This window comes from Lichenostomus cassidix, chromosome 21, assembly GCF_008360975.1.
Source record: "Lichenostomus cassidix isolate B80296 chromosome 21, HeHo_3.0, whole genome shotgun sequence".
Lineage (NCBI taxonomy): Eukaryota > Metazoa > Chordata > Aves > Passeriformes > Meliphagidae > Lichenostomus > Lichenostomus cassidix.
The window spans coordinates 4212069-4236944 of record NC_139501.1 but is presented as its reverse complement, the minus strand read 5'-3'; the positions used below and the strand labels follow the sequence as shown (position 1 = coordinate 4236944).

The 24876-nt window shown below is 49.2% G+C and overlaps 1 protein-coding gene across 3 annotated transcripts in view; it reads left to right on the top strand.

Moving 5' to 3' along the window:
* Positions 1-24876, top strand: part of KAZN (kazrin, periplakin interacting protein) — a 195829-nt gene that overhangs the window by 154505 nt on the left and 16448 nt on the right. Inside the window, exon 1 of one of the 3 annotated variants that reach the window (XM_085079985.1) lies at positions 21998-22929. The exons of the other annotated variants lie outside the window; for them this stretch is intronic. Within the exon in view, the coding sequence (XP_084936111.1) occupies positions 22167-22929 (763 nt within the window). The 5' untranslated portion in view covers positions 21998-22166. Of the gene's footprint in view, positions 1-21997; positions 22930-24876 lie in introns of those variants that run through there. 3 annotated transcript variants of the gene reach the window in all.

Sequence of the window (24876 nt, the reverse complement as noted above, 5' to 3'; positions counted from 1 at the left end):
GGCAAGCTGGAAGCTGATAAAGATCTTTATTATTTTACAAGCACAATTATTACTACCTAGGGTTGTTTTCCCATAGCTAAAGTGCTCTGTTTCTCCTTTGGAAATACAGGATATACATGTTGGTCCTGAGTTCCTTGAATATCTCTGCAGAAACCAGGATTTCTCACAGCACTCTGAATATCAAAGCTTCACCTTCCAGGAGCTATTTTTCTTCTACCCCTAACAGTCAATGAAAAAGTCAAGGAAAGGGCAGAAGATGAGATTTGGCTTGATTTGCTCCAGCACTTGTTAATTAATGTGCTGAAGGATACCTTCACTTTGCTATCAGGGAGAAGACAGCATGTTGGGCAGAACTCTGGGGTTGGAGGACATCGCAGGAGGAAATTTGTCCCAATTGTCTTACCAGGAGGGTTTTTAGATGTGGTAACATGTGTTTACCTCCTTCCCAGGCAATCTGTGTGCTCCTCGTGGAAAGTGGGGGATATTTCCAATGGAAAGTGGTGGATGAATGATAAATTCAAAGTCAGGCTGCAAAGCGATTGGTGGGAGCTGGCAAAAAGCAAGGAGTTGTTCTCCATAACAAAAATAATAATATTACCCCTGTAAGTGTAAATACACATTGAAAGTAGTAATTTCCACTAGTAATTTCCAGGTGAAGCTGCAGAGATGCATCAGTGGCACAGGAGAGCAGTGGTGTGTGGGTGTAGGATGGCAGTGCTTGGAGCATGAATGTGGGAGGGAGAGAGAAAAATCCAGGGCTTTGTCCATGGAAAGGGCATTCCTGGACATCATTTTTGAAATGTTTGTGCTTTGACTTGCCTCTCCTGATGAGGGGAGCAAAAAATGAAGGGATTTATCCAGATGTGCAGTGGCCATCCCAGCTGACAGCACAGCTGGGCACAGGAATGCACAGCATGGTTGGCACTCCCAGTTCCCCCATGCTGGGTGGCCATGAGGTCCCCTTTGGGGTCACAGGGTCTGTGCCATCACTCTCCTCCCAAGGCCATCGCCTTGCCACGTGTCCTGGCATTTTGGGCAGCACTGAGAAGCTCAGTGAGAAGCCCATTTGGGGGCTGGAGAAAGGTGGGAGAGCCAATGCCAAGGGGGTAACTGTAGGGGACAGGAGGTTTGCAGAAGGTGGCACAAGGATGAAGATATGATGCTTGTGTTGGGACAGGGCAACACTTCCCCATCATGCTGATTTTTCTTTGTTTTGTTTTTTACTGGAATACCAGTATGTTCAGGTTTTTACCTGGTTTTGTCAGGGCACAGCTGGTGGTGTGTAAAGGACTCCCTGCCGGGTTTGGCTGATGTAAATATTAACAGCACAGAGACATCTCTACCATGCAGTGCACCTCAGCTGCTCCCGAGGCACAGGAACACTCTGGAAACCAAAGGGTGGCTGCAAAGGGCTGAAAGAGGTGATTCACTCCCTGGTTTGGTGCAGCTGAGCTATTCCTTCCAGCTTTCCAGGCTCTGCTTCCCGCAGCAAAGCCACTTGCTGGGCATCACCCACGTTGGTCTCACCACCACTGCCTTGTCCCATCGCTGCAAATGACCGTCAGCATCCAGGTGACACTTTAGGTGACAATTCCAGCTGAATACTGACATAAATACAGCATGAGTGCATTTTTCCCTGTGGATTTCAGCAGCGTGGTCTGTGCTGTTGTAGCTGCCAAATGAGCAGATCAGAGTTCCCCTGTGGTAATGTATCTCTATCAATTTATTCCTCATTAAAAATCTCACGCTCTGCAATGAAGCCGATAGTGAGAAAACAGTGGAGCTTTAGAACCTGTTCAATCAGGCCTCTGCTTCTACCCAAAACCACCTTGGGCTGGAGTTGGGGTTTAGAGGGAAACCAAATCAATCCAGTGTCCCTCACCCTGCAGCTGTGCAGTGCTGGGTGCTGAATAAGTGAATAAAATCACTGCCTTTCAGTGATTCCTGCTAAAGAGCTTGGTGAGGGGAGAGGGATCGATGTCCAGATGATCTGCATTACAAACAGCTTTTTTTTTTATTATTTTTAATCTTCTGTGCAGATAAAAAGCCAAAGAGGTTTGGGTTTGATGGAACCCATAGTGAAAATCTTTTTAATTAGCAGAGGATTAGAACTGGAGCTGTGTTTTAGCTGGAATGGTGGATGCCTGTTTTTTCTGAGCAGCCAGACAAGCTCCTAATTGTCACTTGGTGAAGGCAGGAGGGTGCAGGGGGTTTGTCCCCCATCCCATCCCATCCCATCCCATCCCATCCCATCCCATCCCATCCCATCCATTTCCACCTCTGGATTCACCCCTTACAGCATTTGCTCTGCTTGTGCTAAAGAGAATTTTTCCTCCCTGTTTTTAACTGGATCAAATCTCATTCATTGCCAGCTAAGGTTCACTTGTGCCCTTTGCTTTTGGGGTTTTGCTCTCTGTAACTCCCTGCCAGAGGCAGCTTGGGGTGAATCTCTTCTCCCAGGTAATGAGTGATAGGACAGGAAATGGCCTCAAGTTGCACCAGGGTTTAGGTTGGATATTAGTGAAAATTTCTTTACCAGAAGGGTTATCCAGCCCTGGCACAGCTGTCCAGGGCAGTGCTGGAGTCCCCATCCCTTGGAGATCTAAAAGACAGTAGGTGTGGCACTTGGGGACATGGTTTAGTGGTGGTGTGCTAGTGCTGGGTTAGTGGTTGGACTGATCTTAGAGGGCTTTTCCAGCTGAAATGATTCCATTCCCTGTCTCTCCATCGGGGCTCAGGGCAGGAGCAGGGTGCCCTGGCTGCAGGAGGGTGGGAGATGCCATGTGCCACTGCCCAGTGTCCCCACCATGTCCCCTCCCTGCCATTGATTGGGCTCTGTCATGTCTGGAGGCTCTCACCACGCTCCTGCTCGCTCTAAGTGCAAAGGAAAGGAGAAAAATCAATTCCCATCAGCTGAACAGTGCCCTTTGATTTATTGCCAGTGGTGGAAGAAATTCTTTATCTCCTCCTGGAAGGGATTGCTTTGGTGTTTCTTATTAGGGAGCAGTGCTGGAACATCCCCCTTCTTCCAGACCCTGGTATTTTGATAACCTTTGCCAGCTCGAGGACATTTGGACCACAGAAACGATCTCCCAGTGTGCAGGGAAAGGGGGCAGCTGTTAACCTGGGCTGCTGGGGTGGTCAGCAAAGGTCCAGCTCTTCCCCATGGCTCCTGCTGGCTTTGGCACTGCATTCCCCCAGCAGATGAAATTACTTGTATTCTACAGATATCAGAGTTCTTGCACCTGACTGGGGTTATTTAGTGTGGCTTTTGGGGCTGCAGATTGAGAATAGCATCTCTGTGCAGAGCCTTGGTCCTCCTCACCTTCCAACAGCAGCCACCTCTCCCATCAGTGAGTTGTGCTGCTGCAGAGAATAGATGGAAACACTCTCATCTGCACCCCTGAAGGTTTCCCCCATCCTTCGTCCTCCAGCTGAGCTCCAGAGCAGAAGCAGGAGATGAGCACACCAGGAGTCAGAATGACTGCAGGGCGATGGTTTAATTACCTATAATTGCTGGAGCAGGTTGGTGGCTAAATGAGCAAGTGCAGATGCACAACTGGCGTGATGTGTTGGCAGTGAGTGTGAGCTGATAACCCTGACAATGTGATTAGTACTGATTTTGCTTTCCTGACCAAAAAAATCCCTTTATTTGTTTGAGGTCTGAGGTTGCTCCTGGTGTCAATTCAGGACCAGCAGTGGTGGCAGATGGGTGGCCATGGTTTGGTGTCCTCGATGGAAACACACAGAGTGATTTCTCTGCTCTGAAGTTGCTCCAATCCCCTTTCCTACAGGGTGACTGATTTACAGGTGGTTTTGTACACGGGTGATGCCAGGACTGTTTGATTTAGGGAAGATGAAGAGAATTCAGACCATCTCATTCCCACTCAGTGTCAAAATCTCTTCGAGAGATTCCAATCTTAGTGTTGTCTCCCCTTCTAGTTGCTCTGATAACATTTAATTGTGCAACTTCCTGGGACATCGAGGTTTTGCATCATCCACAGTCCATCAGTTTAATTCCCTCTTTAAAGCAGTGACCATGAGTCTTAAAATGGAAAAAAATAGCCAGCAGCCTGATAGGCAGCAGGGAAGTTGTTTCCAGCCTCAGGCAGTGGAGCCACAGGCATGAAGTTCTCTTGGAAAAGAACCACCTGGGGTGGTTGTGCCCCACCCACAGTCCTAGGTTTTGGGGGCAAATCCCCGTTTTTTTGGAGCAGAAGCTCAGTGCAAATGAATTTCAGAGCCTTGTGAACAAAGAGAATTTTCTTATGAACCACCTGTGGGTTGGTTTTGCATAGCTGGAGGTGATATCGACCCTGTCTGGGCTTAGATGAAGCTCCTGATTTCCAGCAGCTGCTTTGAATACCTTCCCTGGGGACTTTCCTCGTTGGTTGTTAGCAGGGAACAGGGAAAATGGGAACACTGAAAGGGAAGGGTGGATTTTGGAAGACCTGGGTGGCAGAGGATGGCAGTGAGCAGAGCTGGCTGAGTGCTTCCCCTCCCTGGGCTCTCCTCTGTAACTGACAGTCCGAGGTCAGCTCAAGGTGGGTTTGTGACAAAATCTCAATGTTTTATGAGATTTTGAGTGATTTATGAGATTTTATGGCTGGGCTATTTGAGATTTTTAATGGAGTTGCCCGTGAAGATAAATGGGACACCAGGGTGGTGACCCCAAGAGCTCTGAGCATTGTGGTGAATAAACCTCAGGAATGTGAGGCTGGTGTTAGTTTGGGCTGGATTTGGGGTTTAGGGTGAAGGTGACTCAATTTAAACTGTTGCAGTTGATTTAATCCAGATTTCTTTTGTGTGATCTCATGTGATTTTTGGTCTCGAGGAGTCTGTATTGTGCTCTCAGTCGTTTCTCTGGTGCTTTCATTCCCTGTGTGTGAAACACACCGAATCCTGCTGTGCAAACCATACAGAAAACCCCAAAAAAGTAAAACTTAAAGGGGAAAAAGGCCAGGAAAATTCACTGGACTTGTGCAGAGCTTGGCCAAGGACCAGAACATATCAAATGTGCTGCAGGGCAAGTTTTTTTTTCTGCAGGATTTTACAATGGAAGGCAATTACTGAGCTGAACAGCGTTCCTTAAGAAGATTATAATTCTGCCTCCAGTGTGGACCAAGGGCATCCCAGTCGGGCTGCAGCAGCTCTCTGGAGTATTGGAATCCAACCAGGTCGTTAGTGGTGCTGCAGCATTAATTACTCTGAAAGCAAAAGGTTAATTTGAAGTTTTGTGGGTTGCAGAAGGTACTGGGCAGAGCGAAGCCTTTAATTTCGTGTAGATGAAATAGGAAAATGTATTTTTGCAGGAATGGTTGGTGGAAATGGTTGGATGAGCTGGGTGAAGGGAGGAGCAGGGTCTGTGAGGCCTGCTGCTTTCTGAAAGATAAAATAAAAGCAAAACTCTGTATTTCTTCTATTGATTTTCCTAGCGTATCCTGGATTTAAAAAAAAAAAAAAAGGCAGGAAGGATGGAGACTTGTCAAAATGAATTATTAACAAAGTCATACTTCACACTTCCTTCCAGTCTGAGGAAGCAAAGCATGTCCTTTGCTATGATACAGCCACTTTTTTATCTCTTTTTTTTGTTCCAAGGAAGCATTTCCAACCAGTGGGCATCCAGTTATTGCTCCACAGCAACTCAGGAACTTCAGCTTTCTGCCAAAAATCTTCAGAGAGCAGGCAGAATCAATAGCTAGTGTTTGTTTATTTTGATGCAGCAAAGCAAGAGGCGAAGAAATAATCAGACAGGTAAGGGAGAACAGGAGCTTTGGCAGATTTTGTTTATATAGAGTTGTCTGGCTTGTTTTGGAAAAAAATAAAATGAAAGCACCCATCAGATTGGATTCAGATTTCCAGCACGGATTCCAAAGGCACACGATGCTCCTGAGCACAAAGACTGCCTTTCACACTCCACTCAAAGGGAAGATTTGTGCTTTTCTTGCCAGCACTCCCCAAAGGATATTTGAATTATTACCATTCCCACCTGCCAGTTCCGGACCTGCAGAGGTGGTGGGGAGAAAATCCAAAATCCAAACGGGAGCAGAGCCCTTGGGGGCATGGAGGGTGGTGTTCTGCCCAGGGTGGTGGCTGCCTGTGCTGAATGCTGCCTAAAGCTCACCCTGCTTGCCTGGGGCAGGAGGAGCTGCTGTGGCTCCATCAAAGGGTCTCTGGATGGTCCTGTGGCTCATTCTGGCACAGAACCCCAAAATCAGCATCCCCTAATTCTGCCTTTGCCAGGTGGGGAGAGGGAGAGGACACAGACCTCAATGCCATGGAGCATCCATGTGGCCGCAGTGATTAAAGCCATCCAAACGAATCAGGAAATAAAAATATCCCCTAAATCCAGCTCTTTTAGTGTGTGTAAATGAATCACAGCCCCATTCAGGTGTCTGGCTGCTCACCCTCTTGTAGCCCAGGTCGATAACTCCTCACCCAGTGGATAATTCCCAAACCATCTGTGTCAGTGCTGATTTTTCACAAGGGCTCCAACCCCCCCCCGGGTTTACTGGGTTTGTTTTCCAGTCAAAGGGAGGGAGAAGCAGACAGCAGGTGCCTCATCTGCCTCTGGATAAGGCTATTGAATATCTGCCTCTGAATAAGGCTATTGAGCAAAATATTTCAGGCTGGAGGAGGTGATGGAGAGCTGAGCATCCTCCCTGAGCATCAGGTGCCTGGTGGGGTGAGTTTGGCTGCTGTGCCTGAATGTGGGATAAAATGGGAATGTGCCTCTCCAGGTGCTGCTTTAGTGCCAAGTGTGGGATAAAATGGGAATGTGCTGCTCCAGGTGCTGCTTTAGTGACAAATGTGGGATAAAATGGGAATTTGCCCCCCCTGGTGCTGCTTTAATGCCAGGTGTCCCTCCTTTTCAGTACAGGAATCTCCCCAAATCCCTCCCAGTTATTAAAACAGGAGTTTGCTCCCAGCTTGGTGCTAAGTTTAAACATCTCATGATGCTTTTGGGAGAGCTGCCCTTTAAAAGCTGATTTTTTTATTCCCACTGCTCCAGCCCCTTGTTTTTAATAGCAGCTTTCCTGAGGAGCTTTAACCTGCAGAGCAGAGAGGAGCACCCAGGATTCATTTTCACCTGGATATACCAGGCAATGCAGGAATTATTGTCAATTAAAATATATTTGACATGATAGAAGCCAAACACATGCCTTGGCACGTTTTTTTCCCTGTATAATCAGAGAGGTTCATGGAATTAAAATGGCTTGAGAGTTCAGGAAAGAACTTGGGAGGGTGAGCAAAAGGAGAAAAAAAGGAGAATTCTGAACTCTCAGGTCTGACAGGGAAGGGTTGGAGGTGCCAAATGGGGATTCCCTGCCCACAAATTGCACATATTGCAGAGCTGGGTCAGCTGGAGATGGTCAGTGGTTCCCAGCCCTGGGGTTAGAATTTGTGCCTGAGGTATTAAAATGTCTAATTTAAATTAAATGTCTAATGACACCAATAAACACCAGCTGGGATTTAGGAAGGTAGCAGTGTTCAAAGGGACTCTCAGTGGGATTTAGGCACCTAAACGGCTTAGGTGCTTCTGGAAATCCTGCTTAATCTTAAATCTTCAATAGCTGTTGAAAAGGCACCCTGAAGTGAGGGATCCCAGCTCTGCAGCACCTCTGGGCTTGCAGGGGTGAAATGAGGGACATTCTCTGTGCTCCCCAAATTACCTCCAGGCTGCCAGTAGGGAATAAAACTGAGCTCCTGCTCCCTGCCTGCCTTTTCCAGAATCCATCCTTAGCTCAAACAGCATCCGGGGAGCGGATGTAGTCTTAATTCTTCATTTAAAATAATGTTTTTTTCCCCTCATGCCACCTTTGGCACAGCTTTTCCCATTTATTCTCACTCCCCTACAGCATCTCCTTTTCTCCTGCCTTTTGGCTGAAATGGAACTTTTGCAAAAAAAAAACCAAAAAAAACCAACCCCAAACGAGCAGGAATTTTTGGGATAAGCTGCAAAATCGACCTTGCCTGAATGCAGGGGGAGTGAGAGGGAGAGGAAAACGATGCCAGAGATAGCTGTAATTAGGTTAATGTCTTCAACTGAACTTGGAAGCCAAGCAAAGAGGGGAAAGGTTGCTCTGGAAATGAAAGGTGGAACCGGATGGCTGTGGGAATTGCCAGTGGGGTTTGGGAGCTTCCCAGCTGGAGGTCAGTAGTTCTAGTCTGGCTGTGGGGCTGCTGGGGAGGGGGAGTCTCACCGTGAGGGCTCAGGGAGCTGATTTTGGGAGTGTGTGTTGTGCTGGGGGTGCTTTTTCCCTTGCTGGGTCTCCAGGCAGGCACTGGAGCTGCTTTTCCCATAGGAATAGCCTTTGGAGGAGTTCTGTGTGGGAGCACGTTCCAGCTGGAGGAGCAGAATACAGGCAGGAAATGGGGGGAAAAATTAAATTAAAATTTAAGTGGGGGGGGAAAAAAGGCTTTTTACGCTTCCTGAGTCTGGATGATGGGACTTTGTGAGTTGGCTGCTCCCCTTTCCCAGGATCTCCTCCCATGTGTGTTCAGAACTTTGCTTTGCTGTGCTGGAGATGCAGGGGAAAGGCTGGGCTGCTGGAGCTGGGTCAGAGGAAAGAGAAAATAACTCCAACAAGCCCTTTCCTCTGTCTGTTTTTTCATGTGTTTGATGTGCAGATCACCAAGGGGGAGGAAAAAAAAATACTTGAGCAACCACAAATGTCTGCTTTGGGCATTTTCAGGGAGTTTTGTTGAAATGATATCCCAGGCATGAAGAAGTGGGGCATGAGCTGAAAGCAGCTTGGTTTAAACCCAGGGGTTTGGTGTCCAGGAGTTGGGCTGAGCTTGGGCCAGAGCTGCAGGAAGGCAAAACTCCAGGGAGCTCCAGACCCTGGCGGGGATTGGCATTTTCTGTGAGCTTTTCCTCTTTTCCACCCCAAATCCAACATGAGCTTTTTAACCATCGGTGCAGCCAATTTTGCCCTTCCTCCCACCACCTTTTATCCCAGGCTGGGCAGTGACACCTCCCTGCTCCCCACCCTTGTGTTGAACCCTCAGACCCATTTTTGGGGCAATTTATTCCTTTTGGGGTGTGCAGAGGTGTCATTTTGCAGGAACAAACCTCCTACCTGCAGCTAGACGCTGGGCACGGCCGCTCACGGGTTTTATCTGGCAGCAGATAAAATATTCCCTTCCAATGCACTTGGCAAACAAATGAGCGAGGCAGAAATACAGCTTGTGTTTGCTAATGGCAACAGGCTGCCAAAGAATGCATAAACCGCTATTCACTGCGAGGGAAATTCCTCCCTTTCATGGGAGATGTCGGAGCTGCAAAGCCTGGGATTGCTGCTCTTCTGAAATGCTGCTCCTCGCTCTGTTTTGCTGCAGGTTTTTTTTGGGGAATTAATGCTGCTGTGCTGAGGGGGGGTTGAGTGAGCCAAGCCCTGGCTGGTGCTGATTCATGGGGAGATCCTCAGGGCTCCAGCAGGTCTTTGGGCAGCAGAGAGAAATGAAGTGCCAGGGGTCTGTTGTGTGGAGAGGAATTGGGTCTGTGCTTGCATCTGTGGTGCCCTGGCTGCTCTGGGGAGAGCTGCTGTTTGCTGCATCCCCAGAGATGATTTTGGAGCTTAATGCAGTTGGATGGAGCATTCCCCAGCTCCCCACATCCTCCTGGGGCTTGTTTCTGGGATGCTGGATGGTTTGCACTGAGGAGCATGAAGTTCCCTGTCCTTGCTGCAGAGCCAAGGGCAGGTTTGGCTTCTCAGCATTTTCCCTGGAAGATGCAGCAGCTGGGGCAGTGAATTGATGTATTTATGTGTTTATGTGTTCATATGTGCAGTGGTGGGGATTTTGGGGACACACTGGCTGGGGCTGAGCATCCTGACTGCCCCTCAGCTCCCACATCCACTGGGGAGCAGTCCATGGATTGCCAGTTGGAACCTTTGAAGTTAACATTTCCATCTTTGGGGATAGATAAGAGGAGAACTGGGGGATAGGAGGGAATTCACGTGTGGAATCACCCCTTGCAAATTTTTTTTTTTTTTTTTAGTTTGCTTCCTTCCCCCCTCCCATTGTGGGTATTAATTTAAAACATGCCTTTAACTTCAAATTAAACCATTTAAATTAAAAAGGCCTCCATGCATAAGTGAGTAACATTAGACTGCATTAAATTGTTCTTGGGAACTCCTCCAGAAGATGGAGAGGAGCTGGGCAGTGCAGAGCCTGTGGTGCATTGCAGGATCCACAGGGCTGGTGGGAATGTCCATGTGGGAGCTGAGGGTGAGGAGATGTATCCTGAGGCACTGAAATCCTACCCAAGTGAGCCCAAGGAGCAAGAAGTAATTGTTCTGCAGAAAACAAGGGGGGAACAATCAATTTTCAGCCTTTGGGTGGGCTGAGCATTCCCTTGGTCAACCTGGCAGCTCCTTGTCCCTCCCTTGCTGGATGCTGCAGAGTGTAAAGGAGCTGTAATTACTAAACTGGTGTGTGCAGGAGAATTTAGCCTCATTTGGCTTGGCCTAATGACCCTTCAGCAACTGCTGGGGAGGTAATAGGCTTTGTGGCAATTGCCTAGCCAGGGAAATGCCATGTGTGGATGGCTGGGATTGAGGCTGGGAGTCAGGCTGGGAGTCAGGATGATTCTCCATGGTTTCAGAAAGTCACAGCTGCTCCCTGAAATATTTTGGCAGTGCTTGCAGAGCCATCAGCCCACCTTCCCTTGTGGGGTTTGCTTCCTCCCTCACCCCTAATCCCACCCTGGGAGCTCACTCAGGTGATGCCTGTGCTGGAGGAAATGCTGCTGGGATTGATGGCTCAGCCTCTGGGGTTACCTCTGTGCCCCAGTATTGCTTCATCAGGGCAGGAGCTGTAATTACTCCCTCAAAAAAAACCTGGATTATCTAAAAATTAAGCTTCTAATTCACATTTGCAACAGGTTTGCAGTTCCTCTGGGTTTACCTGTATCTTTCCTCAAATACCTGGTGTTCTCCAAAGCCCTGCAGTAGGTGAAAGAAACTCAGTATCACATATGGATTTCTGTGTTCCTGCCTCACTCTGTTGTGCCTTGTGCCGCCAGCACAATCCAAACTCATTATTTTCCCCACATGGCTCTTTTGATCTGTTTTTCTTTCCTTCCTCTGCTGCAATGGCAGAGCAAAGAGCAGGAGAAGTGGCTGGAGCAAATGCTGTTTGTCTGGTCCTCAGGTCCAGACAATTTAGATTAAAATATGTCTTAAAATTAAAAGTTCAGCCCTTAGAATATAGTTATCTCCCCAGGTATATGATTTTCCTCCCTGGAGGGCATTTGGAGAGAGATTCCTGCATGTAAATCTCCTTGTGCTCATGTTATAGGGTGGTGAGGGCTTAAAAACTCTCTTGAAGTTGTAAGGGAAAAAGGTGGTTTTGGGACAAACCTCATTGTCCTGCACCACATCCTCATCTCTGTTCAGCTTGAGCAGAGCTTTGTGTGGTGCTGTCCTCTCACAACCAGCCTCAGGGCATGAAAGCTCCAGGGAGCTTGATTGGTGACCCTAAATCTAAAAATAAAATGTTAAAAAAATCTAAAATTAAAAAAAAAAAATCTTTCCTCAACTGCAAATCATTTCCCTGTGGTTCCTAACAGAAACAACTGTTGAGCATCACAGATAACATCCAGTCCTGCCCTATTTATAGCTGTGAAGGCAGAACAGAGTTTCTTTTGGACACATTTTCTCTGGAGATGCTGCTTGGGATGCTGTAAGGATTTCTCCTCAGGGCAGCCAGAGCTTCCAGCCCTCCTGGGAGTTCAGCCTCCCCCAGGGCTGCTTTCAGCCTGTCCAGCTCACTTTCTTCCCCTGAGGAAGGGAATTTATGACACCTTGCAGGTGGTTTGTAGGTGGTTTTAGCCATATAATAAACCATAGGCACAGAACACCCAATTTCCAGGTGTTTGTTCCCAATTCTTCCAACATCCAGGTCCTGCTGGATGAAAAAATTTTGATTTTCTCCGCAGTGCTCAGAGCTGCCAATGCCTGGAAAAACTGCCTTTGCTGAATTCCCCTGGAGCTCTGCTTTCCATCCCCGGCCGGAGTTGGATCAAATAATATCTGTGCCACGCTTTGGAGATAAGGCAGGAGCTGAGCAAACCTGCCACTATCTCTGCTTTAATTTTTCTTTGCAAATAGCGTGGAGCCAATGCCTCTCCGCCCAGATCAGTTCCTCTTATCACAGGGATAATAACTGGCTCACTAACCAACATAATTCCTCTATAACCCCCAGCAATCTTTTGGGAGGATTTTGCAAGTGGCTGAAGAACAGAGGAAAAATCTCTGGCTGTGGGATTAATTGGTACGAAATCAAGGCAGTGTCTGACCGTGTGCTTAAAAAAACAGTTAAAAAATAAAAGTACTCTGTGTGTATAAATACAATGGCTGACAATAAAAACAAATTTCCACTTGTTTCCTCCTAAGTGGTCCCTCAGTGGCTCCTGCAGATGCAGAGCCTGGTTGATGCATGCAGGAAATGAAGGTGCACAGGATGATGAAGTTTGGGATTTCAGGCATCCAGAGCTCCCAGGGCAGTGCTGCAGGTCTGGGGGAAGCATTTTGTGTTCCTGGCCCATGTCTTGCTGCCATGCTCTGGGGCTGTTCTGCAGCTGCATCACCTCCTCCCCAGCTCTCCAGGGCTCACACAGCCATGCTTGGGCAGGTCTGACAGCCCAGGGGAGGATTTTGTCTCCAAATCTGTATTTTTTCCATGTTTTTGGGTTCTGTTTGCCAGCAGTTTCCACTTGCTGAGCTGTGGGTGTTGGAGCTGGGCTGGCTGGAGCTGCTGAAGAGCTTTGGGTTTCCCTGTTGATCCTCTTCCCTTTTTTCCCCCCTTTTCCAATCAGAGGAAATCAATAGCAAGCAAGCAGCACCAAACCTCTGCGTGTTGCACGATTGGATTCTTGTCCCAGGAACCGGCTGGGATTATCTGCTGGCTTTGCACTTTGAATTTTAATAGCATTAACTCTGGCCTAGTCATGTTCTCCCAAAATCCCATTTCAAGTTGCCTTTGTAAGGCAGGAGCAGACACTGCTCGGGATGTGTTTTCTTCCTCCTCCCTCGCCTGCAGAAATCACAACCAGAATTAAGAGACAGATTTTGAAGGTTAAAACTCCCCAGATTGTTTCCCTCTCAGTTGTCATGTCGGGACGGTTTTGTTTTCTTTCTGATTGCATCAAATATTTGTATTCCTGCGGGGACTGTGGTGCGAGGGTGACTCTCCCTTAAGAAAATAAAGGGATTTTTTTCCATCATTTTTGTGGTGTAGCTGAGGGGGAAATTGGTGAAAAGAGCAGTTACCAAAAGTGCCTCAACTTGGGGCTGTGCTGTGCCTCTCCTAAAGCTTCTGAATTATTTGAGGCATTGCTGAGATTTTTATGTTTAGAAATATTGAAATGGAGATCCTTTCACCCAGCCTGAGTTTTAGATACTTTTTTTCTTCTGGTCTCACAAGCAGCCCCTGAAGAAAGGACTTGGCCAGCATCCTGTCCCAGCAGAAAACAGCTGGATTATTAAAAAAAACCTCCCTGTTTTACCAAGTAAAAAAAAGCTTTGAGGAATTTTGAGTCTTTGAAATCTTTTGGGTGTGCTTGGCAGTGTGTAGGCAGTGGGGAATGGGTGTCTGGTGTGTGAATGACCAGCTATTTCTTTAATTTTCCCAGTTTTAAACCTATTCCTGGAGTCATTTGGGTGCCCCTTCTCCCATCCTGGTTCTTGCACCAAGTAGAAAGAATTGCATTTGCCCGAGGCTTTTTTTATCTCCTCCAAATCCCCCCGTTGCTTTGGGTATGTTTTTGTTATTATTGGCCTCGTTTTTTCAGTACAACCATGTTTTTCTGGGGAAAGGCCCAGCACTGGGCACAGCTTGGAGAGGTCCTGTGAGGGCAGTGGAGAAAAGGTGGATGACTTCGGAGCCTTTATGTGAATAAATAGCAGGAAATAATATCTTTCTTCTCTTCCTCAAGTACCACATTGAAAACCCATACTGGAATTATTACTCTTGATCATATTTAGCTTTGAGTTAATAGGATTGCTTCTTGGGTACCTGTCTCTTAGCATCATGTAGTCTTTATTTTCTTTTTCTAGCTCTGGCTATTGGAAAATCGTGGTTTGGGTTATAAAGTGCATGTGGAAGGGATGAGGATTCCTGCAATTTGCTCTTCTTGCTGAGCCTTGTGAAGCACATGAGGGGAAATGCAGGAATCTTTTCTCTACTGGCCATGGAAATTTATTTATGAGATTTTCATGAGTCTGAGTTAAAGAAATTATGTTTGGGAGGAGAAGAAAGAAAAGAAGAATGCAGATGCAATCATTGCTATGGGATTTGTGATGAGGTGATGAAAACTGGCAGCTGCTGTTGGTGCACATCTTGCTGCAGTAAACTTTCCCTTCTTTTCCTGTTTTCCTGTCCCACCTCTCTTCCCTGCTGCCCCTTGTTATCCCTGGATGATCCCAGGAATATCAAGGATGTCAAACTGGAGCCAGGATTCCTCCTCATGGCAGTGTCACTGTCCCCTGGCTGCTGTCCCATGCAAGGTTTCCAGGTTCCCAGAGAAGCTGTGCTGCCCCTGGATCCCTGGAAGAGCCCAAGGCCAGGCTGGACAGGGTTTGGAGCAGCCTGGGATGGTGGAAGGTGTCCCTGCCATGGCAGGGGAAGGTTCCTTCCAGCCCAAACCATCCTGGGGTTCTCTGACCAAGTAAAACAGGGCATGGAGAGGTTTGCACATCACCCCTGTAACCTCAGCCCAGCACTGGGTATTGCCTGGGGGGCTTGGGAAGGCATTTTAAAGTGGTTTAAAAATCGAATTGATCATTCCACCACCCTTCTCCAGCCCCAGTGCAGTGTCTGGGGCTGTTGGGATTGTGGTTTTTTGGAGTTTGATGTTCTCACCTGCTCCCTGCTCACTCACCTGGCGCTTTGCTGCTGCAGGAGTTGAGCTGCTCGACTTCTCTGGGCTCTCCAGATAAAACACTGCAGAGTGGCTTCCCCCAGGTTTGCTTCATCTGACTGGAAATAAAACAGGATTTTTCTTCGCTTAGCTGGGTTTCAGTGCATCCTCGTGTGCCCACCTTCACAAAAATGTGTTTTTCCACCTTACCAAGGGCTGATCCACAGAGTGTGGAGCTCATTCCACAGGGATCCAGCCCCACATTCCAGCCCACATCTCCTCACCCTGATGCTGCCAGAACTTGGGCTTTGACATACAGCTTCTGTGCCTTCTGCTGCCCCCTTTGGTTTTATTTTATTTATTTTATTTTATTTAAAATTTCGATTTTATTCTGCTCTCCCAGCCCCGGGTTTGCCTGGTGCAGAGCCCTGATAATTCCATGAGAGCAGCTCCCTGACTGTTCTGAGCACTGCAGCACGAGCCAAGATTAATAAAAGGCTGTCACTTTTATTAACTTTGCTACCTAGTGCAGTGTTTAATTCCAGGCAGGCACCCAGTGCAGCCCTCCCAGCTTTAAATGGCTTTTCCTGCCTTTGGGAATGTGTGTGAAATAGATGGGCAGCATTACACCATCCATTGCAGCACTGCCATCCAGTAGTGCTGTGGGTATACTGGGGGGAAAAAGCATATTTTTGGTACTGGTTGGCATTTGCCTCCTCATTTTCAGACTGAAAAACCTCATTTTCAGTACTGATTTGGGGTCAGTTTGGTCATTTTGCCCACAGAAGTTGTGAACTGCTGATCCCTCAAGTGTCCAAGGCCAGGCTGGACAGGGTTTGGAGCAACCTGGGATGGTGGGAGATGTCTCTGCCCATGGCAGGGGGTGGAACTGGATGAGCTTTAAGGTCCTTTCCAACCCAAACCATTCTGTGATTTTATGGGCACAGCTATATTTGTTTCATCCCAGGCAGGTGTGCCATGATATTTAGTGTGGTGGTAAGATTTTGGTGGGAAAAAATGGTTTATAAACCTCCAGTGTTCAGTTTTTATCCTGAACCTCCTGGCAGGGTGGAATAGACTTTGCTGTGAAAAGTTTTAATAAGCATAGATTAGAAGTTCAATAAGTGGTGCATGATAGATAAATAAAATATTATACCTCTCACTGCTTAGGCACTTGAAAAGACCTTCAACTTTATTTTATTTATTTTAAAAAATATTTAAAATAAGAGGGAAAAAATAAGGTTTTTGAAACAGAACTCTGGTTCCTTCAGGGTGAAGGGCAGTGGAGTCAGAGCAGGATGCACTGGAGCTCCTGGAGAGCCTGATGTGGGCTCAGCCTGTGGATTCACACCTGCCCAGGCAGGCTTTACCCTGTTAAATCAACATTAGCCCCCTTAACATCAGAACTGGGGGAGTTTCCCTGCTGTCAGCCCATCACCTGCCATGAAATCAATGGCCAGGGAGGAAGCTGCTCGTGCCATCCGTGTCTGTGCTGCAGTGCAGTTATTTTTATCTATTATATATTGTTCTCAGTGGAATTATTCTGCCCCCAGCCTGCAGATAAGATTTGTTACTAAATGAATGTGAGCTTTACCTTGAAGGTTAAATTGCTGCCTTGCAGGCTGGTGAGGGAGGTGGGGAAGATGTTTACCCTCCTTTTGAAAAAAACCCCTGAGCTCCAGCCCTGACCTGGCAATTTGGTTGAGTACTACTTGAAAAAGGCAAGTACTGCACAGAATTGCTGTGTTTAGTCCTCAGGATTGGTGGATTTTCCTGATGAAGATGCCCACCTGCTGCCAGCTCTCCTGGGGAATCCCACAGCACTGGAGGAGGCTGCCAATCTCCCCATAAATTTGGGAAAGCTCCTCACAGACATCCCCAGGATGCAGGTGACAGCTGGGTGCTCCTCAGAAATTAAGTGGCAACTTCAGGATGTTATTTGGGCCAAAAGCACCCAGTTCTTGGTGACACCATCATGGTGGTGGTGCTGCTGCTCCTGTGGGTTGGATTAAGCTCAGCCCTGGTGTTGGCATCTTCTGGGTGTGAAATGAATAATTATTGACAAAAATAAGGCCAAGGAAAGTGCTGCTGGTCCTGCCCTGAGCCAGCCCTCCCCAGAGTTTGGTGTGGAAGGATTAGGCTGGAAAAGTCAGTAGGAAAACAGGGTAATATAGGATTTACATCCCTGGAGGTTTCTCCTCACATCCTGGAGTGATTTCTCTGTTACTGTTTGTAACTCAGCTCAAAGGGTTGGTCATCTCAGTGAATCCAGCAGGATGATTTCACTGCACACCTCTCAGTGTCCATGGAGCCTCCCTGGCTCCACTCTGCTGGGGAGTGCAGGAATTTGGGGAATTTGCAGGAATTTGGGGCTCCAGCCATGGCCATGGCCAGTGGTTTACCTGCTGGTCCCTTTGGTTAACAAACACTGCTGCTGCAGGTTTTTAGAAGCTGTTAGCATGAACCATTAACTCTTCCTCTTAATTATTCAGGTTGCCTCTTTTAAATTTCTTTTTTAAGTGGAGCTAATAGGCTTTGCAGTGCAGGCTTCCAACCACAGCAGTTCCTCCCTGGAGGAGCTCTGTTTGTGCATCACCAGCTAATCTCTTTTCTTCGTTATCCCTTATCTTCTCCAGCTGATTAATTGCTTTCAATTGATTTATAAATATTCTGTTGATACACACAGTGACAGGAGGGGAAGGGGAGATGTCCAGACTCATGAGGTCATTGATCCATGCAGCCTCATGGGTTTTCCTAACCTGCCTCACAAATCCCAGCCAGGCTTTATTCCCTTTTTTTTTTTTTCTCCTGTCCTTGCAATTCCTGCAAGCAACCAAAAATTGTGCTGTGGCATCACTTGGAGTCTGTGCACGTGAATGAGGCTCGTGCCTGGTGAGTGGCAGGTTTTGGGTGTGAAGAAATGGGGTTTGGGTAAGTTTTGGTTGTGCTGATGAATGCAGCAGGTTGCGTGGGTGTCATAAAAAGCTGTTTTCTATACTGAATGCCCTAATATATATATATATATATATATGTAGAGGTGGAGTGGTTGATGAAGACAGAGCATTAGAATTGCTTGTTTGAAACTCTGTGGAAGCTACAGGGCAGATTAAAAAAGTAATTTAAAAAGGCAATAATACCTGGGTATAAAGATAGTGGCCAAATTCAGCTGCCCTCCTTCAGCTCCATTCAGATCACACATGGCATTGAGGCTGCAAAGCCATTTTTAGAAATAGCAGCACATTTATACCCAGGGATAAATCATTAACCTCTCCCAGCAGATTTCCCATTTTCCCTGTTACTTCTCTGCATGCAGCCTGCTCCCTGCAAGTGCCCCATAGTGCTGGGAGGCTCTGGGGACACGATGGCCCTTGGTGGCCTTGCAGTGACATTCCTGGATGTGCTGCAGGGGAGATAAAGCTTCAAGAAGAAAATGTTTCCTGAAGTTTGAGACCCACCATACAGCTGTTGGCTTGTGTTGCAACCCAACTTACTATTTTGCATTATTATTATTATTATTATTATTATTATTATTATTTCTACTGCTATTTTCCTTCTCTTTCCCCGTGAAGTGGCTGGTGGCAGAGGCACAACCCCAACGTATGGCAGCCTAATTACTCGTTGCTAATGAGCAATTGCAGCTCCTTTAGCAGCCCAGCCTGACACTTTATCGGGTATTTGCAGGAGTCGTGTAATTTTTTTTTTTTTATCATCATATATGGTAATATATTCACTGCAGCATGACATGGGATGAGGTTCAATGAATAATGTAAAACCCAGAATAACACTGAATCTATATGAGATGTGCTTTTCCCCCCCAGCGTTGGTTTAAAAAGGCAAATATTGATTCTGGTGGGGTTCAGCGGTTCAGAGCTCTCGGAGAACTCACGTTTTGCTGATCGATGCCCACCCTGTCCCTCCTCGGCCACAAACGTGCAGCTGGCTGTGCCATCCCTCCTGGCTGTGCCACCCCTCCTGGCTGTGCCATCCCTCTCCTCGTTAGTGCTGATGAGGCTGGGCAGGGCAGGGAGGAGTCGGTGACATTTGCAGCTGGATCCAGATGTTGCAGCAGCACAGCATGTTCTGTTGGATTCATGCACCAGGTGAAACCTCCCTCTCCGTTATACATTAATTTTTTCCCCCCAGTTGCTGTGTTTGAATGCAAATTAGGATGGATAATTTGTATTTGTTTTCCTTTTTAACCAATTTCCCCCTATTCTGATCTGTGTCATTTATATTTGCGTGGCATTATCTTAGTCTCATTACAGCCTTTTAGCATTTGAATGAAAATATTGTAAAGAACCCAGAAGTTAGGCATAAAATGTCTGCGATGATAACTATAATCCTCGTGATAAAATTAAAAAACACAATAGCAATAACTGTGATGAGCTCAGGAAGTTGTACCAAATGAGATTAGAGCCAGCATGATGATGTTTGCCCTTTCCCCTTGGCTTTTTTTGCCTCTTTACATCACAAACAGCTTTTAAAGAAGGGGAAAGTCGCTGTGTATGGCCTGGCTAGGGAGCTGACAAAAAAATTAGGATTTTTCTCTCTATTGAGGCTTTAATTAATAACTGCAAAAACTCTTGGTGATGCACGTGTGATTTTCAGGAGCTTAAAATACTCCAGCAGCACGGGAGGAGGAGGAGGTGCTAAGCAGTGCCAAGTTCCTCAATGAAAATTACTCTCACCGCCTCTGGTTTTGGAGCCAGATCGATGTTAATTAATCCTTGCCTCACACATTACGTTCTCCAGACTCAGATTTTAACTCAGTACAAGCAGATGGAGGTTCCCAAAATGCCTCCGAAATTCCCAGCCGAGCGCTCTCCTCCGATGACAATGCCAATTTGTCATGAGTGAAATGTTTGACAAAAATCTGTCATTTTTTGAGAGAAGTTTTTCCTTGAAAGAAGAACCGGGGGAAAAAAGAAATCAGCTCTGTTTTGAAACATCTCCTCTCCCTGTTATCTTTATTTTGTGAGAGATGGGGATGGAGAAGGGGATATCCATGGGCATGGGAGAGAAGTTTTAGTAACTTTGCTCTGGTCCAGTTGTCCAGACTGTGCCAGTGCTGGACAATTTTTGACCCCAACTTGACTTTCTGTTGCTCATCTCTGGTGTTCCCTGCCCTTGGCGGGGGTGATGGTTGGGATTTTTGGCAGAGTTGGGACATTTTTTGGCAGTGACCACCTGTAGCTTGCTTGCTTCAGAGCTGTAACCCTGGTGAGACCCTGGGAGGCTGCATATGGAACACACAATGCAGATTTGTTGTCTGGTGGAGGTTGTCAAATTTGGCTCAGCTTCTGAGCCAGGCTTGGGTGGGAAGGGTCTGTCCTACCCCTGCAGGAGGGTCTTGGCTAGGGAGGACGGAAGGAGAGTGGCCAATTTGGAATGAAGGGCCAGACCCACCTGCACTGACACCAGCTCTTGTCCCCTTCCCAGTGCCAGCAGCAGCCAGGATCCACGGGAAGTGACTCCAGGGACAGAAATACCTCTCTGACCTCAACTTCCTCCTGGCTAAGGCCAGGGGCCACTAGCAGCCACACAGCAATGGCTTGGTCCAGAGGAAGGAGAGGAGACCAGGAGCCCAGCCCCAGTTTAACCACAGCCAAAGGGTGACTGCTGCTGGACACAGGGACACACTCAGTGCCCAGAGCCTGGCAGCACCACACAAACCTGGCCAAGGCATGAACCATCTCTGACTTCAGCAGCACCATTTTCCGTGTGCTTTCCAAAGGGATTGTTAACCATCTTTGACTTCAGCAGCACCATTTTCCGTGTGCTTTCCAGAGGGATTGTTAACCACCGAGCAAAGGCCAGGGGAATCCTTGCGTGTTCATCCCTGGGTCAAAGAGCAGCCGAGCTGCCCTGTCTCAGCACAGATGGTGTTTTGGGTGTGAGTAACACTGCCGGGCTACCATTAGTCAGCAGAAGTCAGGACTCAGCCCAGCCCAGCCTTCCCGCTCGCTCTCCGGTGCCAGGGAGGCTCCAAGGGCAGCTCGTGGGGAGCTCTGGGTTTGTGCAATGCCTGCGACGTGGAGAACCTCCTCCCTGGGCTTCGGCTCGGGGCACTGCAGCTCAGCACCGTGCCGCGGCAGCTCACGCCTTTGCACCGCGATTACAGAGCAGCATTAAACCCGCAGGTTGCTCCCAAACCAGCAGCGATTCCCGATTCTCCCGGGGAGGCTCCAGCCTTGGCATCCTTCCCGCTCCACCGGGAGCTGAGTCGGCACGGGCACGCTGCAGCTTGATCCCCAGCGAGGGGAGTTGTGCAAACCCGGAGCGATGGGAGGTGACGCAGAGTTCTGCTGGGCTGAGGTGGGGAGGAGGAGGTGGCAGGGCTGGGGCGATGTGGCTCTGCGCACCTGGCACAGCGGCCGGGCGGCGATGCCAGCTTGTTGCACGCACTGTTTGCAGCGATGATTTGCAGGGCTTGTTGCACAACTAAACCAGCTCCCGGCCCCTTCCCAAGCCGCTGGCGAGCAAGCAGCAGGATAGGGAGAGTGCAATGCCCGCCAGCGCAGTGTGAGGCCAGGAGGGGCACGGGGTGGGTGACAACCTGGTTTGTTGACCTGGAGTGCAAGGTGGCCATGGTGCATCCCTTCCTAGCCAGGGTAGCTCCTCCCACTGTTATATTGTCACCCACTTCCCAAAACCGTCAAAGCCCATGGGCATGGGATGTGCCTCAGTTTCCCCATGCCTGAGATGCTGCTGTAGGGTGGGGGAGCTGGGTTCACCGTGGCTGGTGAAGGATTGCTGCTTTTGTAAAGTGGAATATGGGGATTTTTTTTGTCTTGAACTGTGTTTTCTGAGCTTTGTGCAAGCGCTGCCTTCCTGGGCAGAGCGAGAGGTGTGTGTCAGCAGCATGCTGGGGCTGATCCAGAGCATCCCTGAGCCAGCAGCTGGCCAGGAAGTGCTCACCTAGTGAGGATAAGAGCGAAGAGACAGCCAAAAATTCATAAACCCAAAGGGCCCAGTTCCTCATTGCTTTGGTGGGCTGAAAAAATTTATAAAACAGCTCTGCTGTGAGAGGCTTGGAGACGGGCAGCCCAGGTAGCAGGGTGAGGGCAGGTAATAGTGCACTGTGGACTTTAGGGAAGAAAAATATTTATTTTAGGAAAAACTTCTTCACTGAAAGAGTGGTTAAGCATTGGAATGGAATCCTCTGGGGAAGTGGTGGAGTTGCCATCCCTGGAAGTGTTAAAAAAATCAAGCAGATGTGACGCTTTGCTGTATGGTTTAGTGGGCATGGTGGTATTTGGCTGAAGGTTGGACTTGATCTTGGAAGTCTTTTGCAACCTTAATGATTCTACGGAAAAGCTACACGAGCGTGCTGGGTTTCCGAGAGTTTGGCTGTTCTGCTGTATTTTTATGTGGCTTTTCTCATAGAAAGGCAGGAGGTCTCTGCGTCCTCGCCGGGTTTCGCTGTGTCCCCGCTCACCCCATCCCAAATAAAATAAGTCATAAAATAAGCATTGAGAGGAAAAATACTACACGTGTTCGCCTTGCGAGGACGAGCTGGCCCGAGCCGTGCGTGCCTCAGTTTCCCCGGCGCTGCCGGCGCTGGCAGTGTCGCGCTCCGCGGTGGCGATGTGGCCATCGGGACGCTGCTGTGACCGCCGCCCGCTCGGTGGGTGGCAGCGGCGGCAGCGATGGACGATTCCAGCCGGGAATCATTTCCGCCGCCGGTTCCTGCTCGGCGCGGGGCTCCGGGAGACTCTGCGTTCCCCGTCCCGCTCCCCTCGGGCCCAGCGGGGCAGAGCCACTCCTCCGAGCCGTGACATCAAGCGACCGGCGAGAGGTCAAATTCCCGGCGCAGGTAGCGCTGGCCGCACTTCCGCGCGCTGCCGGCTGGCACCGGCCAGGAGCCACCCACCGGGGCCACCCCGCCGCCCCCGGGCCCGCTGTCCCCGCCATGCAGCCGCAGCAGGACGAGCGGCCGGCGGGCTTCTGCCGGCAGGGCTCCGCTCCGCGCCCGGCCCATTGTCCGGCTGGCCGGGCAGGGCGAGCGGCGGCCGCGGGCGATGCTGCGGGCACAGCGCGCTGCCCCCGCCTTGTCCCCGCAGGTAAGGAGCTCCCGGAGGGTCCCCGGGAGGGGTGGCAGCCCGGCGTGCGCGGCTTCCCCTCGCTGGCTTTGTGCTTGGAGCTCGCTTCCTCCTGGGAGAAACAAAACAACGCCGGAGCGCGCCGGGAGCCGCCGGGGCCGCGGGGAGGGTGGCGGTGGTGGCCGCGCTGTCCCCTCGCTGTCCCCTCGCCCGGGGAGATCCAGCGAGGGGCGGTGGGTGGCTCCGTGTCCCCCCCGGCGCTGGGGAGGGCCGGCCGGGCGGATCAAGCTGCCCCCTGATCCATCTTGTCTCCCGGAGAAGTTGCAGGGAGCTGGGAGGGCTCAGAGCCAGCTCCGGGGCTGCCGCGGGGGTCGCAGCCCAGCGGGCAGGGGATGTTAGCCGTGAGTGCTTCTGGCAACCTCCACCAGCCCCAGCCTGGCCCCGGAGCCCTGTGCCCCCCAAGCCCTTCAGCCCACCCTCCCGCCGGCGTGCTCAGGGGTTCAGATCAGGTTTATTTACTTACATCTCCTGTGAGACACTCGCCAGCGTGTGGCCAGGGCAGACCAGAGAGAGGGCGAATGTGTGGTGGAAATGATCCTTATTGTTGAGGTGGGGACTGCCAGGACATGTAGCTTGTACATGGGGGTAGCTTGGCAAGCAGGTGGTCTGAGCACATCCTGCCCCAGGAGGGTGATGGGGCATGGCTGGGGAGTGTCTGGGGGTCCTGCCCTGGAGCTGTGACAGTGTGAGAGTGCTGAGGCCAAGCTGGTGTCTAGGTCAGGAAATGCTCAGAAGTGGTGCTTGCAAGGATTTGCTCTCACTGGGTGAAAGTTTTACCCTGAAATTCCTAAAGATTGTCCATACCTGTGTCCAGGTGTGACAGCTAGGTCACAGAATAGCAGCAGCAGCAGCACAGGGTGGAAGTAAAAGCTGCTTTGAAAGTAGAAGATGGATGTGCAAAGCCAAAATTAATCTCAGTAATCCAAGAGGCTCTGCTGAGAGCCCCAATGCCCACCCAGGAGGGAGCACTGGTGGCTGACAGCTCCTCTGAGGTCATGGAGTGCCACAGTGCTGCAGGAGACTGTATGAGGGATGTGCCTGGGATGCTCAGCAGGACTGGGCTGAAGTGGTGATTTCCAAATGTCAGGCCCTTGTGCTTATCCCCTTCTGGGGTGGGGAGGGGGCTCCTTTTGAGCTGCTGTGAGTCCATTGTGGTCTTCCAGGTGTCGAAGGGAGAGGTTGGCTGTGTTGGCTTTGCCCCAGCAGGTCCTGAGGGCAGTGGCAGTAGCTGGGGCTTTTTACACATGGTTTGAGATGGAGTGACCTTAAAGCTCACCTCATTCCACCCCTGCCATGGGCAGGGACACCTTCCGCTATCCCATGTTGCTCCAAGCCCTGTCCAGCCTGAGCTTGGACACTTGCAGGGATCCAGGGGCAGCACAGCTTCTCTGGGCACCCTGTGCCAGAGCCTTGTCACCTTCACAGGGAAGAATTTCTTCCCAATATCCCCTCTAAGCCTGTCTTCTGTCAAGGAAGCCATTCCCCCTTGTCCTGTCACTTCCTGCCCTTGACAGAAGTCCTCTCCAGCTTTCTGCACCTTTGCAAGAGGGACATCCCAAGCTGGGAAGCTATTTAACAATCAGAGGTGATGAGGTGGAATTTAAAATACAAACTCAACTCATCCTAAGTCTTGAATCCTTTTTTTTTTTCTAATAATGTTCTTTAAGGCCCTTCCATTTCCTGTCCTAGCACAGAAGTGTGTGTGTACATGTATATTTATCCCACTGATGTTGTGGATAAAAAACACTCCCTTCACTTGTGCCCAGCAAAGCAAAAACCATCTCAGCATCAAACTCACAACAGCGGCACAAAATGCAGCTTTCACCTGATACTGATTCACCCCCACGAGCCTCGTCGTTTGTTCTGCATCCATTTTTAATATGTCCCCTCCAAAGGCAGAAATGCGTG